Genomic DNA, 17,469 nt, shown 5'->3' with positions numbered 1-17,469 from the left:
TCGTCCATCGCAGACCGGCACCGTCCTGCAGGACTCAACATCTACATGACCTCAGGAGATGAACATCTGAATTCCCATGCGGCTTCCCCGTTCTCGGAAGATGCACGTCCTGCAGGACGGCGCAGCTTCGTGTCCCCAGAAGTCGCCCCTGAAACCCTGGATATCTGAACGTCCTCAGAAAATACCCCTCCATGTCCTTAGAAGATGCCCCTGCAGGAGCAGACATCTGCATGTCCTCAGACAAAGCCCTGACAGATCGTAAGGCTTCTAAGCACAGCGTGTCCTCAGAAGACGACCCCGCGGGACCAGACAGATGCCCTTGTTCTCAGAAGATGGTCCTGCATGTCCTCAGGAGATGAACCTTCAGGACTCTACAACCGCCCCGTCCTCAGAAGATGCTCCTCCAAGACCATGCGGCTGCATGTCCTCAGAAGATGCTCTCCTTAGAAGATGCCCTTGCAGGAGCAGACATCTGCATGTCCTCAGACAAAGCCCTGACAGATCGTAAGGCTTCTAAGCACAGGATGTCCTCAGAAGACGACCCCTCGGGACCAGACGGATGCCCCTGCATGCCCTGAGAAGATGCCCCTGCAGTACCGAACCTCTGCATGTCGTCATGAAACGCTGCCCCTGGACGTCCTGAGAAGATGCCCCTGCAGTGCAGCCTGCGGACCCAGCAGAGGGAGGGGAAATGAAAAGCTGTCAAATCAAAAAAAAAAAAAAAAAAAAAAAAAAGATGGAAGTGTTTCCTCTGCTGTCGATGTCACTTCCTGGGGAGGCAGGCAGGACGGGGCCATTCTCTTTAGTGTTTGCCCTGTCTTCCCGATGTCCGCCGCCTCGCCGCCCGCATTTTGATTGAAAATCCCCGGCCCCGCTCCTGGAACCGGTCCGGACCGAGGCCCCCCGGCAGCCGGTCGATGTGCCCGGCGGAGTGAACCCTCGCACGGCTCTGAAGGACGACGAGGTGAGGCTGCTCCGGAGCGCTGACACGCCGGGGAACGGGGCTGGGAGCCGCTAGCTAGCGGGCTAACGCGGACCTCCGTGTCGCCGGCGCTTCGCTCCCACCGGGAATACCGGGGGAAATTCACGGTCCGGGCCGGGGACACCGGTGTCAGCGCCCGTCGCACCCGGTCCGACGCCGGGTCTTCCCCGAACCGGAGCCCGGAAAGGGTTTTCGCGGAACTTATCTCTCCGCACTACCCGGTGCTGCTAGCTAACCCAAGCCGACCTCGGCTAACCCGCACCCGGGGGGGAGGCACCGCCGGGGCCCCGGGGGAAGCGTCCGCCGGAGCCCCGGGGGGAGTCTCCGCCGGGGGCCCGGGGAGCCCCACGCCGGGCCCGGGGGTGTCAGATGCCGCAAAGCCCCCGTCAAAGTGGCGGTTAACCCGGAGATGTTCTGGACGTCCGCCCCGGTGGAGGGCAGGGGATGCTAGCTAGCTTCGCGGATGCTCGGTGGGGTTCAAGCCTCCCGCAGCCCCCGGTTCGACCACCGGTTCGACCACCGGTTCGCGTCCGGGGTTCCTGTCGTTCAACCCGGCCAGGACCTCCGGAGCGCCATCCGGACCTGGACCGCTTCCACGGTGGAAGACCCGGTTCCCCCGCAGAGGGCCGGGGCTCCGGTTCCAGTATCGGACCGGGTGGGGGAACACCTGCGGGTTTTATTGATTATCGGTGATTATCTGAAGCACGCACAGGATCCGATGTGGTCCTGATCCAGACAACCTGGTCCGGATCCATGTTTCTGCAAACAAATGACGTAGAGCCCCCCCCCCCTGCATCCAGGGAGGGGTTCGGCTTCATCGATCGTATCGATCGATAACCACGACACCAGGATCCGATCACTCTGCTTAGAATTGAAAGCGGCTTCAGATAATCCGAGGAAGTCCTGTCCTCGGATCCATCGGGGAAAACAAACTTTTAAAGAATACGGCGGCGTCGGCGAACGAGGAGGTCTTCGACCGCCCCTGAACCGGGACGGTGGCGGACTCGATGTTTCAATCGCGCCGAATCTTCTCCTTCCAGGCAGAGCCTTCCACTCGGACCTCCGGCGACCTTCTCCCCAAGCCTCACCTCCGACCTCCTCGCCCCGCCGCTGAAGATGTCCCAGCTCCAGTACCAGTGCCCGCCCAGCAGCCCCATGCCGGCGGCGTCGGCGCCCCTGCAGCTGGGCCCGCCGCAGCCCGGGTACAGCATCCCCTGCGCGTCGGGCACCTTACCCTCGGAGAGCGCCAGCCAGCCCATCAGGAGCTCCGCCCTGCCCGCCGGCTCCGTCACGCCCTACCACACCCCCGCAGGTCGGTGCCGCTCGCGGTTCGGAGCGGGGCTCGCCGCTCGTTCCCGACGGTTGACGGGTTCGTTTCTGCCGCAGTACCCAACATGGCAAACCCTAAAGAGAAGACCCCCATGTGTCTGGTGAATGAGTTAGCCCGTTTCAACAAGATCCAACCGGAGTATAAGCTGCTGTGCGAGCAGGGGCCGGCTCACTCCAAGGTAGGCCGCGGCGCCGACCCCCCCGGAGGGGTCCGATCCGGGAAGTGACCGCGCTCCCGGTCCTCCGCAGATATTCTCGGTGAGGCTCGCCCTGGGGGATCAGCACTGGGACGCGGAGGGGACCAGCATCAAGAAAGCCCAGCATTCCGCCGCCGCCGCCGCCCTCGCCGAGACCACGCTCCCCAAACCCACCATCAGGACGCCCCGCAACGCCGGCAGGAACCCAGGTGGGCTCCCGTCCCGTCGGACCCCGAATTCGCCGCCCGCGCCGCCACCTCACGGGGTTTTTGTGTCCGAAACGACAGCGGACGGGATGACGCACACCATGGAGCTGAACGCGCTGTGCCTGAAGCTGGGGAAGAAGCCCCTGTATAAACCCCTGGAGCCCTACACCGGGATCCGACCCCCCAACTTCAACTACAACGTCCGCGCCCCGGGGCCTTACCAGCGCTCCGTGCAACAGTGAGTTCCCGCGCCGCCTTTCCGCCGCCGTCGAACCCGTCGCTTCCCGCTCACCGGCTCCCGGCGGCCCCGTCCAGGTACTACTACCCCTTCCCTCCGGTTGGACCCATGATCTACCACGTGGAGCTGTCCGTCGGATGCCAGCAGTTTATCGGGAAGGGTCGCACGCGGCAGCTGGCCAAGCACGACGCCGCCGCCAAGGCGCTGAAACTTCTGCAGAAGGAGCCGGTCCTGCAGCAGCTGCCCATGGTGGGAGGCGCCGCCGGCTCTTTTCACCCGGACCCGGTGTTTTTTATTAAATGTGTTCCCCCCTCAGATGAACGGAGAACCCGAGGAGGAGAACCTGAACAAGTCGGAAATCAGCCAGGTTTTCGAAATCGCACTAAAACGCAACCTGCCCGTCAATTTCGAGGTGATCCGGCGATAAAACCCCGTCCGGTTCGGACGCCCCGTCGCGTCCGCGGCTGACCTTCTCGACGTTTTTCCAGGTTCTCAAAGAAGAAGGCCCTCCGCACATGAAGAGCTTCGTGGTGCGCGTCACGGTCGGCGAGTTCGCCGGCCAGGGCGAGGGAAAGAGCAAGAAGATCGCCAAGAAGCTGGCGGCGGCGGCGGCGCTGGTGGAGCTGAAGAGGCTGCCTCACATACCCAGCGTGGAGAAGACGCTGCCGCGCATCAAGAAGAAAACCAAGTCCATCATGAAGGTGAGGCGGTGAGCTGAGCGGAAGGACGCTCGCTTACACGAGTAACGTGTGTGTGTGTGTGTGTGTGTGTGTGTGTGTGTGCGCACCAGCTGCCCACCAGCCCGGAGTACGGGCAGGGGATGAACCCCATTAGCCGGCTAGCGCAGATCCAGCAGGCCAAGAAGGAGAAGGAGCCGGAGTACAGCATGGTGACGGAGCGAGGTCTACCTCGGCGCCGCGAGTTCGTCATGCAGGTGACCCGGGTTCCGCTTCTCGCGCGTCTTCGCCGCCGCCGATCGACCTGGAGTTGACCCTTGACCCCTCCGGGGCGCTAGGTGACGGTGTGCGGCCAGGCGGCGGAGGGGATGGGGCCGAGCAAGAAGGTGGCCAAGAGGAACGCGGCGGAGAAGATGCTGGAGCTGTTGGGGTACAAAGCGCCTCAACCTCAACCCCCGAAACCGGCGCTCAAGACGGACGAGAAGGTGCGCCAAAGCTTCCCCTTCCCGTGAGTCCCGTGAAACGCCGGCGCGCTCCTCACGGGGAATGTTCTCCCGATCCGCAGACTCCCCTGAAGAAAGCCGGGGACGGGCGGAAGGTGACCTTCTTCGAACCCGGTTCGATAGAGGAGGTGCCGATGGGTGAGTGGCGCCGGCGGCGGCGGCGGCGATACGCGGCTTTGGTTGAATGCGCGCCGCCCATGTGAAGAGCTGCCTCCCATCTGGAAATGTCAGGTTCCAAGGAGGACGACTTCCGCCTGCCCTTCTTGAGCCACCAGCAGCTTCCGGCCGGCATCCTTCCCATGGTGCCCGAGCTGGCGCAGGCGGTGGGGGCGTGTCCGGGCGCCCAGGCGAAGGACTACGGCCGCGCCGCGCCCAATCCGGGCAAGGCCACCGTCACCGCCATCATCGCCAACGAGCTGCTGTACGCCGGCACGTCGCTGACGGCCGAAGCCGTCCTGAAGAACAAGAACAACCTGGTCCACCTCCCGCACGGGCCGCTCACCAGGCCCACCGAGCAGCTGGGCTACCTGGCGTCCGTGCAGGGCCTGCAGGTGCCGCCGCCGCCGCCGCCGCTTTGTCGGAACGCCCGCCGCCGCCGCCGCCGCCGCCCGGCTGAGCGTTCTGCTGTCCCCCTGCAGGTGGAGTACACCGACTTCCCCAAGAACAACAAGAATGAGTTCGTGTCTCTGATCAACTGCTCCGCCCAGCCGCCGCTCATCAGCCACGGCATCGGGAAGGACGTGGAGTCCTGTCACGACATGGTGGGTCTCCAGGCGCCGCTTTGACAAGTCCTGCGGAACGCGAGCAGATTCAATGATTTTATTGGAGTTTTATTGAAATTGTAATTCAAAATTTGAAGGGTACGGCGAGATCTTAAAATATGCATCCCGACGAGATCACATGAAACATTTTAGTCCACTGTTTTGTAAATATATGTTTTTACTTTTTTGTTGGTTTTTTTTTTTTTTGAATTATCGTCATTATTCATGATGACATGCAGAAGCAGACGGACCTTTTTTTGGGGGGGGGGGTGAAGTTCTTTTTATTTCCTAAATACGACAAAGACCTTAACTGTTTATGCTTCGATTTCCACATTCAATTTAATCACGCTTTTCCAAAAAAAAATATTTATTATTACTCATTTTGGTTTCTTATTTTTCCTACCAACCTGTCTTCACTGTGGACAGGGAAATAAGAACTTCATCGTGCAAGAAAACCACAATAAACTTTGGATGTTGAGGACTCAAGTCGACGCACAGCATTTTGTTTGGAAGAAACCTTTCGTCACCGGAGTTCAAAATGTTTCAGAAAATAAGATATTGTTTTCTCACAAATGTGATTCACTTGCCTAGAAAGAGTGCTACAGATGCAGTATTTGCGTTGAGAATGCTAATAGAAAAGTACAGAGAAGGCCAGAGGGAGCTGGTTTGTGTTTTTGTAGACCTAGAAAAAGCATATGACAGGGTGCCAAGAGAGGAGCTCTGGTATTGTATGAGGAAGTCTGGAGTGGCAGAGAAGTATGTTTGACTGGTGCAGGACATGTATGCTCGCTGTGAGACACTGGTACGGTGTGCCGTAGGGGTAACAGAGAAGTTCAAGGTGGAGGTGGGACTCCATCAGGGATCAGCTCTGAGCCCCTTCTTGTTCGCAATGGCGATGGACAGGCTGACAGACGAGGTGAGACAGGAATCTCCACGGACCATGATGTTTGCGGATGACATTGTGATCTGTAGTGAGAGCAGAGAACAGGTAGAGGAATATCTAGAGAGGTGGAGGTATGCTCTGGAAAGGAGAGGAATGAAAGTTAGTCGCAGCAAGACAGAACATACCGTATGTGTGTGAACGAGAGGAACTCAGGTGGAGCGGTGAGGCTACAGGGAGTGGAGATCAAGAAGCTGGAGGATTTCAGGTACTTGAGGTCAACAGTCCAGAGCAACGGAGAGTGTGGAGAAGAGGTGAAGAGACGGTTCCAAGCAGGTTGGAATGGGTGGAGAAAAGTGTCAGGGGTACCAAGAGATAGAAGAACATCAGCCAGAATAAAAGGAAAGGTGTACAAGACAGTGGTGAGACCAGAGATGATGTTTGGACTAGAAACTGTTCCAATGACCAAAAGACAGCAGGCAGAACTAGAGGTTGCAGAGATGAAGATGTTGAGGTTCTCTTTGGGAGTGACCAGGATGGAGAGGATCAGGAATGAGTCTATCAGGAACGGCACATGTTAGATGTTTTGGAGAGAAGGTCAGAGAAGCCAGACTGAGATGGTTGGGTCATGGACAGAGGAGCGATGGAGAATATATTGGTAGACGGATGCTGGAATTGGAGCTGCCAGGCAAGAGGTCTGGAGGAAGACCAAAGAGAAGGTTTATGGACGTAGTGAGAGAAGATATGAAGGTCGTTGGTGTGAGAGAGGAGGATCCAGAGAATAGGGTTAGATGGAGAAGGACAACCTTGGGAAAAGCCCAAAGGACAAGAGGAAGATAACAAATGTGATTGACTACGGTTTACTTCCAATAGATCGCGTGAAAGGAAACATGCAGGGTTTCAGGTGTGCTGTTTTTCTTTTCAGTGATGAATGAACTGCGACTGAGAAAACATTTTTAGTTTTGACCGAAACAGAAACATTTTGAACTCCAAAAACAAACGATACAGCGGTTACTTACGAAGGAAATACTCAACGTCTGTTCGAGCTAAAATGCCAAAATGACAATAACGCCGTCCTCTTCTGCATGCCGTCATCGTGGAAAACGACTATTTCACCGAATGATGTAAAATCTATATTTGCAAAATAGTATTTTGCATATGTTCCCTGGTGTATGTGGTGTTTGCTGCTGAAGCTAGTTCACCTCTTCATGAACTACCGGACACCGCGCCCTTTTCCATGTGTCCGGCACCTTGCTAACCCCCGAACTGATGCACTCGTAAGTCGATGTTTCTCCAAAAGCCGGGGCGAGCAGCAGCAGCAGCAGCAGCAGCAGCAGCAGCAGCAGCAGCGGAGGGATGTTGTAGATCAAGCTGAGGCCGCAAAGAGTTAAGACCAGTTTTAAAGGACCCGCCCCTTCTTGCCCCCGCAGGCGGCGCTGAACATACTGAAGCTGCTCTCGGAGCTGGACCAGCAGGCCAACGAGAGGGCAGGGAACGGACCCGTCTCCGGGTAAGACTACACGGGCTCACCGCCCCGACACTCAGAGCGCCGCGGTGTTTTCGAGCGGCGCCGTTTGGTCCGAAAGGAGTTGCGGCGAGGTGGCCTGGAACCGCCCCCTCTGCGGGAGACCCCGTCCCTTAGCTTCTAACCCAAACAGAGGGACTCGGGTAAAAGATTAACCGACGGAGCGCCCCTCGTCTTTCAGGTGCGGCAAGCAGGAGCTGGAGGGCGAGCTGCACCTGAAACAGGCTAACTCAAGCACACTGGCACAGACCCTGGACGGCGCCGTGTAGAAGACCGGCCGCCGGAGGAATTTCAGACACTGTGTTTTAGTCTCTCACAGCGCCGCGGGAACCCCCACCCGACCCGAACGCCGAAACTTTCAATTAAACCGGACGGACTCTAAACTTTAGATGTCTCATTTTCTTTTTCCCCACCCTCGAAGGCATCCCGGTCAAAGAGGCGGGGGTTCTGATGTTGTTGGGGAGCAAAAAAATGAAGCTGCGAACTGTGAACCCGTTTCCTCTTCACGGACCCTCCCTTGTTTTGACCCCCTAACTCCCTTCCTCGCCCCCCTTCAGGTGAACCTCCGTTTTCCCGCAGCGCTTTCTGTCGGCGACTGGTTACGGACGCTACCGTGTCGGGCGAGGGGGTGGGTGGGCAGGGGTGTCCGGGGTGGGCGTGGTCTCTCCTTGTCGGTGATGTGATGTGATGTTGTCCCCACTTTGTGGCAGTCTGTCTGTCCGCCCCCCGTCTCTCTGCCGCCCCGGTAATTAAACCTGCGTGCTGTGAGGCACCAAACCACCCTGTGTGACCGAGTCCCTCTGTCCACCTCCACGGTATGCTTCTCCTGCTCCCGGCCCTCCGCCAGGACCAGGACCTCAGAGGGGTACTGCAGGCAATGAGGAGTATGCCAAGGTCCAGGATGTGGACCCGCGACCGTGGGAAAATGTTTCTTAGTGACTCGATGCTCTGTGAACTGGTGTCGCCGTCCTGGTACTGGATCTGGACGTGGACCCGGGGACCTGAGGAAAATGCTTCCCGGTGAATTGATGTTCTGGTAGCCGATGCAGCCGTCCTGGCCCTGGACGTGGACCCGGTCCACAGACCATGGAAAACTGGTTCTTGGCAACTTGGTTCTCTGTGAACTATTGTGACTGACCTGGACCTGGACCTGGACCAGGACCTGTGCCTTGGGGTAAAATGTGTCTTTGTTTCTTACCGTGCGCTGTGGGACGTTTCTGGTCCTGGGCCTGGACCAGGGACTTTAGGAAAGTGTTTCCCAGTGACTAGATGCTCTTTGAAGCAGTGTCAATGTCCTGGACCTGGACTTGGTCCTGGTCCTTGACAATAGAAAAATAGATCTCAGTGACTCAACTCTGTGTGAGCCATTGTCATTGTCCAGGTCCTGAACCAGGTCCATGACCTGTTCCTGGATTTGGGATCTTGGGAATAGGTTTGTCAGTGACTTGATGCTCTGTGAACCAGTGTCATTGCCATGGTCCTGGACCAGGGACCCAGGGAAAATGTTTCTCAATGACTTGGTGTTCTGGTAACTAGCGCCATAGTCCTGGACCTGGTCCTGGTTCTGGACCTGGACCATGGAATAATGGTTCCCAGTGACTTGATGCTCAGCGAACAACTGTCACTGTCCTGGACCTGGACTTGATCCTGGTCCTGGACCGTGGAAAAATGCTTCCAAGTGAGTCAGTTCTCTGTAAACCATTGTCAGTGTCCTAGGACCAGGACCTGCACATGGGGCCTTATGAAAATGTTTCTTTGTTACTTGATGCTCTGTGAATGTTCTGGATCTGGTCCCGGATCTGGGACCATGCAAACCTGCTTCTCAGTGGCTCTGTCAACCAGCTTCACTGTCCTGGTCCTGGATTTCGACCTGGGACCCTGGGAAGATGTTTCCAGTGACTTGATGTTCTGGTAACCAGTGTCACTGTCCTGGTCCTTGTCCTGGACATAGACCCGGACCTGGACCTTGGGAATTGGTGTCTTGTGACCCGATGCTCAGAATCAGTGTCCCCTGGCCCTCGACCTAGTCCCAGACTTGGGACCTCGGGAAAATGTTCCTCAGTGACTTGATGCTCTGCGAACTAGCGCAGTGCCCTGGACCTGGACCTGGACCTGGGCCTAAACCTGGACCCTGGAGCTTCGGAAACTGTTTCTCAGTGACCAGATGTTTTGTGAACCCATCGACCTGGGACCTTAGTGCGATGTTTGTCAGCGACTTGATGGTCTAGGAACCACTATCACTGTGCTGGAGTTGGTCCTGGACCTGAGCAATTGACACCGGCTCAGTCCTCTGAGCCAGCATCTCAGGTTCAGATCCTGCACCCGAACCTGGACTGTGCACCTTGAGAACATTTTTTTTCTCAGTGACTAGGTGCTCTGTGAACCAGTGTCACTGTCTAGACCTGGATCTGGTCCTGGACCCGGGACCTCAGTAGAATGTTTCACAGTGACTCGATGTTCAAAACCCATCGGAATCCAGAAGGTCTTCGGACCCCGGAAATCTTGCCGGTTTGCAAGTAAAGATCCCGAGGCGCTGGTTGGGTTCAGGGAGGACAGCAACGAAAACAGACGTTCACTCCTCAATCTTTATTCGGTGAAAACGTTGCTCAGCACTCCAGTACGTGAAGTTCCTCAGAATAAAACCAGGGTTCTCCGGGTTCCTGTCGCTGTCCGTGGGTCTGCTGCAGGATACGTTGAGAAGGAGACCTCAAACCTCACCTGATAACCACCTGTCTGAGTGTCATCGAGGCTCCAGAATGGTCCGATGTTCTGTCTAAAGATTCCCTCGTCTCCCGGCGGCTCCTGGTCTCTCCTGCTCTCGCAGCCGGAGGTTCTTCTCCTGGGGTGGGGGTTGCGCTGTGGTTTTCAGAGTCCAGTTTGAAGGACGTGATTTCAGATGTTGCGGTTGCGACTCCCCGCAGCTCTAGGCGGCGCCGGTGATGGCGGCCAGCTGGCGCTTCTTGTTGTCAATGAACGGGTACATGCACTTGTCAGACCCCATAAAACGGTAGGTGACAACGTTGGCGTCCCACGGCAGCAACCTAGGAGAGACAGATACCGTCTTCACCTCGCCCCCCCAAAGGTTCTCCAGCTGGACCTCACCAGGACTTGTACTCACGCTCTGGACAGGAAGGGCAGGTAAGTGAGGCGGGGGATGCAGACCAGGGGTTGGTCTATCAGGATGGCGTTCATGGCCTGTTCCACACAGTACTGGGGCTCCAGTGGGGGTAGAAGCAGCTCCACCTCTTCCCTGCGACAACAAGACAAACACCCGTGGTCACCAGGTCCACTCGAAGAGGTCTGGGGTCCTGTTGATGACTCAGGAAAGGAAAGGTCCTGCTCGGTTGCGGTATTCCCATGTCTTCTCAGACCGTGGGGGTATTTCCACCTGAACCCACCCTCGAGCACATTCCAGCACCTGGTCCTGGACCAGCGTCCCAGGGTTGACTAGAACCTGCTCCTGAGTAACAGCAGAACCTTTGCCCCCTGATGGATGATGCCGCACAATAGTTCGTTTTGGTGCAGAGATACAACTATCCCTCATTGCTGGGAGATTCCCTCAGCTCACCCTGATGGCAGCAAGGTTCTCCTGCCTGGTTTCTCTTGCGTTCCCTTCATGTTGTGTTCCCTTTATGTTCTCCTACCTGGGTTGTCCTGTCTGGTTCTCTCTGCGTCTTCTCCATGTTCTTCGCGTTCCTCTCGCCGTCCAAGATCAGCAGGACAATTGAAGAATGTACTTTTCCGTAGGTTTGAATGAACAGAAGGATGATGGACGGCTGACCCTGAGATTGTCGGCTGACCTGTCCAGGTTAAGCCCCGTCCCTCTCAGCAATGCCCATGAGGTTCAAGACCGTCTTGCTCTCCACCCCTGTCCGCCTGGTCTTCATCTACCCAGCAGATCTACAGGAGAGGAGGCGGACATACCGTATCTTGCAGCCCTCAAACATTCCCGTGTCCACGATGTACGGACACACCAGGGTGGTCTTCACTCCGTCCACATCCTCGGCCAGCAGCTCGTGGGCCAGGGACTCGTGGAAGCCCACCGCGGCGAACTTGCTGGCGCAATAGTCCTGTTTCGCAGGAGGTCAACAAGATGTCAAAGCACAGGAGAACACGGACAGCGATCAGCTCGGACAGGAAGAGGACAAGAAGGAGTCTGAAGTTCACCTCCACACATGCTGTGCTGAAGAGCCCCAGGACGCTCGCGATGGTCACGATGTGCCCGTGGTTCTGGGCCTTCATTTGAGGGAGGAAGGCCTTCACCATCTGGGGGAGGGACAGGAGGGGCTGCAGTGAGGCGGCTGAGGAATCGAACCGGAGGATTTAATCGTTGCTCAATGTAAAGGCGGATTACGAAGCCCGAGCCGCATCGGATTAAGAGGATTGGTGACGGAAGTTGGAAGGGGTAAAGTTCAGCCCCGATGTGTCTCGGATCACGTGAGGTCTCTGTACGCGAAGACGCCCTTGGGGGGGCAGGATGAGGATTGTGCCCCCCGCTCCCAACAGGACAAGCAGACTGATTTGCTTCTGAAGGAGGACTACTTCTTCCACAGGGCTCGTGGAACTTTATCTGCATAACTACCTCTGAATACTTTGGGCTCAGGCCACATCCTGGAGCAAACTGTATCTACGCTTACCGACATTCCGACAAGACCGGAGTGAATCGAGCCTTCTAGCAAAGTAGCAGTACCGACCGAGCGCCCGGGAGTACAGGTCTTGCTCCTCTAGATGTCTTGACCCAAAATGCGCGCACTCACCCAGAAGAGGGCGTGGCAGTTGACCTTCATGGTCCTTTCCATCAGCTCGTCGGGGCAGTCCAGCATACGTTCGCCGGCCACCACCCCGGCGTTGTTCACCAGTATGGTGACGTCCCGGCCCAGGTCCCTCCGCACCTGCTCCGCCTGGCGGTACACGTCGTCCCGGTCCGTCACGTCCACCGTGTACACGTGCGCTTTACCCCCCAGCTCGCGCACCAGCTCCGCCGTCCGCTCGTTGGCGGCGGCGTCCACGTCCCAGAGCACCACCTCCGCCCCGTGCTTGGTGAACTCCTGCGCGAAGAGGCGGCCCAGACCGCCGCCCGAGCCGGTGATCAGCGCCAGCTCGCCCTCGATGGGCTTGGTGCGCGGACGCAGGACCACGCGCACCGTGTTGCGCAGGATGAAGTAGATCACGTCCAGCAGCATCATCTGGAGGTCCATGAGGAAGATCATCTTTCACGCCCGAGCAACGTTGAGCAGGCCGGCTGCCGAGCAAGGGTTCCCCTCCATCTGAGCCTCCCTGCCGCGCTCCCGTCCGTATTTAAACACACCCCCTGCCGGATTAGACGAAAATACTTTGAGCTCCTAACCAAGCCACTTTTGTTTGAAGCCGGGAGCGTTCACATTTTTCACGATGGAGTCGCCGGCTCGGGATTATGGCGAGCGGGAACTCCTTCAGCGGTGGGAGGGTCGGCGAGGGACCGAGGCACCTTCGGAGGCTCCGGCGGCAGGAGGAGATGCTCTGTCGGACACCGCCCGGTTGCCCGGAGCACCGACTGCCGCGATACATTTGGGTTCGGAATCAGAGTGGCATCTTTTCACGAATACCGGCGAAAGAGAACGTAAGGAGATTAGCTCCCTAAACTACTTGTCCCTCCCGCATCACGTTACAGTTTCCTCAGAAGAACACTGCCGGCCTTGTCCTGTGCCCTTGTAGGCACGTGAGCCATATCTGGACCCCCCTGCCTCCAAACCCCTCACAGGACGGCCTCGACCACGGCAAGATCCGTGAGAGTTCACCTCCAAAGTGCACGTTCATGGGGCCCGTGCTGGGGGTCAGGGGTCAGGTCGGGGGGGGGAAGTTGCTGCTGTCACATCAGTGCTTTTCTGTTTCCATAATTTGTTAATTCGTGGAGTTGGGGGGGGGGCGTACTGTCTGCACTGTTGTTCTTTTGCATGACTGACCCCCGCCACAGGACTTCCAGTAATCCCCCCCTTTTCACATGTTGAGGCCCACAGGGTGGATGGGTGGACCCTAAAAGGAACCCTCCTCCTGGGTTCTGCGGTTCCGCCGCCGTCCCCCGAACTCCCTTCATCTGCCTCTGCAGCTGCTCCGAGAGCACGCCTGGGGACAACCGGTCCTCCTGAAAGCTAGAAGAGAGCGAGGAACCTCCTGGAGCTCGGATTTCGGGTCGGTAGCAACCCAGAACCGGGTGTTGTGGGATGTGGGACGTTCCACTGTGACCCGGTAGCTTATTTCTGGTCCCGGCGCGGGTGTGCTGTCCCTTTAAGAGCGGCGCCGCTGACCCTTCCGCCCCACGTCCGGCTCCGGTTGTCCCCTCCGGGTTCGTCCCGGAGACGGTCATCATGGCGACCCGGAGCAGCTCTGCGTCCCTGCTCTGCTTCGCCTTGTCGGCGCTTCTGGTCGGCTGGTGCCGGCCGGGCTGCCAGGAGGCGGGCCTGTGTTGCGCCGGTCGCAACCAGACCTGCGCGGGAAGGGGATGGAGGTCGGACAGGACCTACGGGACCTGCTACTGCGACCAAGCTTGCGTGTCCACCGGGGACTGTTGCCACGACTACAGCGCCGCCTGTCCAGGTAGAGTTCTTCGCTCCCGACTCTCGCTAACTTTGCCTTCCCTTCGTTTCTCTGCCGACCGAAGATGCCGTTCGCCGTATCCAGGCTTTCTATTCTGTTCTGTTCCGCGGAGGTGGACTCGGACATCTTGGTGACCTGACGCGCTTCGCGGGCACGCTAGCGCCGAGACGCGTCCTGCCGACTTGATCTGAAGGGAACCCCGTTCTGGTGGTTTACAGCGGCGCCTTGCGTGGTGAGCGAGTGGACGGAGTGGTCCGGCTGCGCCGAGCCCTGCAGGGCTACGGTCCGCCGCCGGAGCAGGACCGTCCTGAGGGAACATCTGAACGGAGGCCGACCCTGTCCGCACCTGGAGGAGCGGGCCGGCTGCGCGGAGTACCGGTCCTGGAGCGGGTTCTGCCCCAACTCGCTGGGTGGGTACTTCCCCTGCACCCGGAATAGACGTAGAATAGAGTTGCCCCCCGTCGCTTCTGGGAAATGGTACATCCCGGGGTAATCTTAGGATGCACTTTGTTTCCATGGCGACAGCATCTGCCCTCGGAGCTTGGAAGCAGTTAATGAGCAGGGGCTGATTGTGAACGCTAGCCCTCCACACACACACACACACACACACACACACACATGTCAAGGAGACGTCCACAATTTGCTCCAGGTCACTTCCCTTCTCCTTGTCGTTTTTTTTTGGGGGTTTGATTCAGCAAAAATAAAGCCTGTTGTTTTGGAGTTCCATATTGTTTATTGATCGGATTATTGATCGGGGTCTTTGTGTCCGCAGTCCCGGCCCTCATCACCACGGGGGGCTTCGGAAGCGCCAGGAAGAAACGAGACATCCCCGACAGCAGTGAGGTCGCCGGGTAACGGACGCCAAAAACACACTTTGCCGCTTTGCGTTGCGGCCGCTCGGTGTGTGAACTGTGTGTGTGTGTGTGAAAGGTACTGTGTCCAGTTCCAGTTGACCTCCACGACCAGAGGGTGTCTGCGGAGCGGCGGCCCTCACACCCGCTGGATGCAGTACCTGCAGACGGGTCACGGCGTTTGCGTGGAGTGCCAGCCTCCGGCCCTGAGCGCCGGGCAGAAGCACTGCGCCGGGGACGGGGAGGAGAACGCCGCCGGGGAACGGTGAGCGGTTGCCGGGGAAGTCCGGCGCGGTTCCTGGTTCGTCAAGTCCGAGCGGAAAGCGATCTCGCCGTTATCCGAAGTCACAACCGCTCATCGAACCCGGCGGTTGGGCTGTTAGCCTGTTAGCCTGTTAGCCCGCAGCTCAACGCTAAATGCACACGGAGCACTATGAACTACCGCAAAGAGGTACATGTCATAAGGGAGCCACATCCATCTGGACTCCTCTGGAACTTCTTCTGAGAAGAGTTAGAAGATCTCCAGCAGGAACCATCCAGCAAAGGCCGCGCAGAGAAGCCTGCTCCGTAGCAATAACGTTGCCTACATGTCTCCGCAAAACTGTGCAAACACAAATTTGTGCCAAAACAACCGTTTGTACACAAGCGTGTAGGAACTCAAATGTGTGTAGAAACAAGTGCTCATTTGTTTGGTCTTTGGAAAGTGCGGTGAAGCCCGTCCAGATCGGCCGCTAGATGTCAGCACAGGGCGCGAGCCGGCGCCTTGCGGTTCCAGACCTACAACTCCACCTTCTCCCGCCCGCAGGAAGCCGTCCCTCCAGTGGCAGGCGGTGGGAAACCCTCAGTGCCGGGGCGTCTGGAGGCGGGTGGGGAGGTTGGAGACCTGCTCCTGCCCCACGGTGCACAGCTTCCTCTTCATCTGAAGCCTCCGTCCGGCAGGGCGAGCCCAAAAACCATGCGGTGTTTTGGGGAATAAAAGCATCTGCGACCCGCTGTCCTTCACTGTCCTCTTTTAACGACGGCTAAACGCGCGAATCCGCGAAGAACGTAAATCGACCGTCTGCGTTTTTGGTCAAAATGTAAAGTGATCTGATTTATTTCATCGCCAGTCATCCCAGGAAAACGGTGCTTTTCTTAAGAAGTAGAAAGATCTTCAGACAACGAGACACTGTTCTTTTTTTTTTTTTTTTTTTTTACAAGACAAGAACCGGCGCCGCGCCGAAAAAGTCACGACATGCACAGAACGCGGGAACATCTCTACAGAAACGACAGCATAGAAAGTCAACAGGTAAAAATGTCTTTTACAAAACAGACGAGCTCGGGACCTACAAACGACGGGGTACAAGAGAAGGTCTTCTTTCTGGACATCCTGTTTTTCAGCTCCCTGGAAACGCCGGACTTCACAAACACTGATGGCGCCGGCGGGTGTTTTTTAAGCGGCGCGTCGGACCGGACCGGACCTTCGCCGAGGTCGGGACGGAAGCCAAATCCAAGTCACGAGACGTCGTCGTTTCCGCTTCCGGGACGTCCCGGTTCAGGATAGTTCCCTCCGGTCCGACCGACCCGGTGGACTGGAACCGAGGGTGACTTGCGGAAATGAAAGCCGGTATCACAGTGAAGTATCTGCAGTACCGCTGGCGTGCGTCGGCGCCGGTTCTTACCGCGCACGTCGATGGTCGGAGTATTGATTGTCGTCGGTGCGTTCGGCGAAAACGGTCCCCTACCGGAACCCTGGGGTCGGAGAACCTCCCGCGACCCCAACATCCTCGCTTTCGGCGCCAGCCAGGGGGGAACGCAGACGGAAAAACACAACAGAAGGACCTTTGGACCAGAAGGTCCAGAAAACACTTGCGGTCGGAGGAAGGGAAGCCGGGACAGGAAGCGGGATGTGGACGATGAGGAGCTGCGGTAGAAAGGAGGCGTCGCGGTTCCTCCTGGTTTCATAGATGCCGCCCCCATTCAGCTTCCTCTAGCGCCCCCTGCTGGCTTCAACACACACACACACACACACACACACACACACACACACACACACACACTGCGAGTTCCCTGCTGCTATTCCTTTCACACTCCTTTCACAGGAGAGTTTGTGAAAAACAGCCGTGTTGGAAAATTAAAATAGATTCAAAGTTGAGATTAACCTTCGCAGATATCATATATGTATATATATATGTACACACACGTGTGTGTGACCATCGTGTGTGTATATATGTATATATATATGTATGAGTGTGTATTTATACATATATGTTTTTTTTGGAGACCTGGAACGGTTTTGGTTTGGAGGAGGTGGAGCTAAAGGGGCTTCTTTGCTTTGCAGAGGAACCGAATGGAAGGCACAGGAGAAACATCTAGCGTTCCTAATAAAAAGACCACGGCAAGATGTGAGGTCTTTTCCCTTGGGAGGCCAAATCGACTGCTGCAGGTCATTACATGTGTGTGTGTGTGTGTGTGTGTGTGTGTGTGTGTGTGTGTGTGTGTGCGCATTAGATGCAATCAGACCTTCCTAATTAACTAACCGCTGCTGAACTGCTGCCAGGCTTTGAGGGCAGCTGCTGTTGCTATGGAAACAGCGTATCCCTTGGATGGCACGCCCGAGCTGCGACGCGGCGCGAAGGCTCCCTGGTCCGGTGGCGGGTTCGAGGAGGCGCAGCGAGCCAATCACAAGCAGTGCCGCCGCCGTGTACTCGAGTACCCTCGGGGTTCACCGAAGCGCCTGAGGAGTTAACGGGAAGTCGAAGTCGGCG

General features: G+C 57.3%; 3 protein-coding genes across 4 annotated transcripts; 2 read left to right on the top strand and 1 right to left on the bottom strand.

Annotated features, from left to right (window-relative positions):
- Positions 1-421: 421 nt before the first annotated feature.
- stau1 (staufen double-stranded RNA binding protein 1) lies at positions 422-7,682 on the top strand. 2 transcript variants are annotated; one of them, XM_086167727.1, is made up of 15 exons: positions 422-964; positions 2,023-2,294; positions 2,369-2,490; positions 2,561-2,717; positions 2,796-2,952; positions 3,030-3,201; positions 3,269-3,364; positions 3,441-3,653; positions 3,743-3,886; positions 3,968-4,114; positions 4,195-4,270; positions 4,364-4,683; positions 4,771-4,893; positions 7,204-7,283; positions 7,480-7,682. In XM_086167727.1, the coding sequence occupies exons 2-15, from the start codon at positions 2,099-2,101 to the stop codon at positions 7,565-7,567; spliced, it is 2,091 nt and encodes a 696-aa protein (XP_086023853.1). In that variant the 5' UTR covers positions 422-964; positions 2,023-2,098; the 3' UTR covers positions 7,568-7,682. The 2 variants fall into 2 exon arrangements, with proteins under 2 accessions (XP_086023853.1, XP_086023852.1); XM_086167726.1 differs by having other exon boundaries at positions 2,561-2,952.
- Positions 7,683-9,883: 2,201 nt separating this feature from the next.
- On the bottom strand, positions 9,884-12,629 carry rdh20 (retinol dehydrogenase 20). The gene is made up of 5 exons (XM_086167728.1): positions 12,056-12,629; positions 11,466-11,564; positions 11,223-11,368; positions 10,417-10,548; positions 9,884-10,339 (listed from the first exon to the last, which is right to left on the bottom strand). Exons 1-5 carry the CDS (start codon positions 12,506-12,508, stop codon positions 10,222-10,224), a joined length of 948 nt encoding a protein of 315 aa, XP_086023854.1. The 5' UTR covers positions 12,509-12,629; the 3' UTR covers positions 9,884-10,221.
- Positions 12,630-13,311: 682 nt separating this feature from the next.
- Positions 13,312-15,715, top strand: LOC147221852 (somatomedin-B and thrombospondin type-1 domain-containing protein). The gene is made up of 5 exons (XM_086167729.1): positions 13,312-13,871; positions 14,090-14,281; positions 14,644-14,722; positions 14,802-14,987; positions 15,528-15,715. The coding sequence occupies exons 1-5, from the start codon at positions 13,643-13,645 to the stop codon at positions 15,643-15,645; spliced, it is 804 nt and encodes a 267-aa protein (XP_086023855.1). The 5' UTR covers positions 13,312-13,642; the 3' UTR covers positions 15,646-15,715.
- Positions 15,716-17,469: the final 1,754 nt, after the last annotated feature.

This window comes from Fistularia commersonii, chromosome 21 (assembly GCF_037954325.1).
Source record: "Fistularia commersonii isolate RoL2024-O1a breed Wild chromosome 21, RoL_Fcom_v1.0, whole genome shotgun sequence".
Classification (NCBI taxonomy): domain Eukaryota; kingdom Metazoa; phylum Chordata; class Actinopteri; order Syngnathiformes; family Fistulariidae; genus Fistularia; species Fistularia commersonii.
Note: the sequence above shows the minus strand (reverse complement) of the source record. Positions and strands in the feature narration are given on the sequence as shown.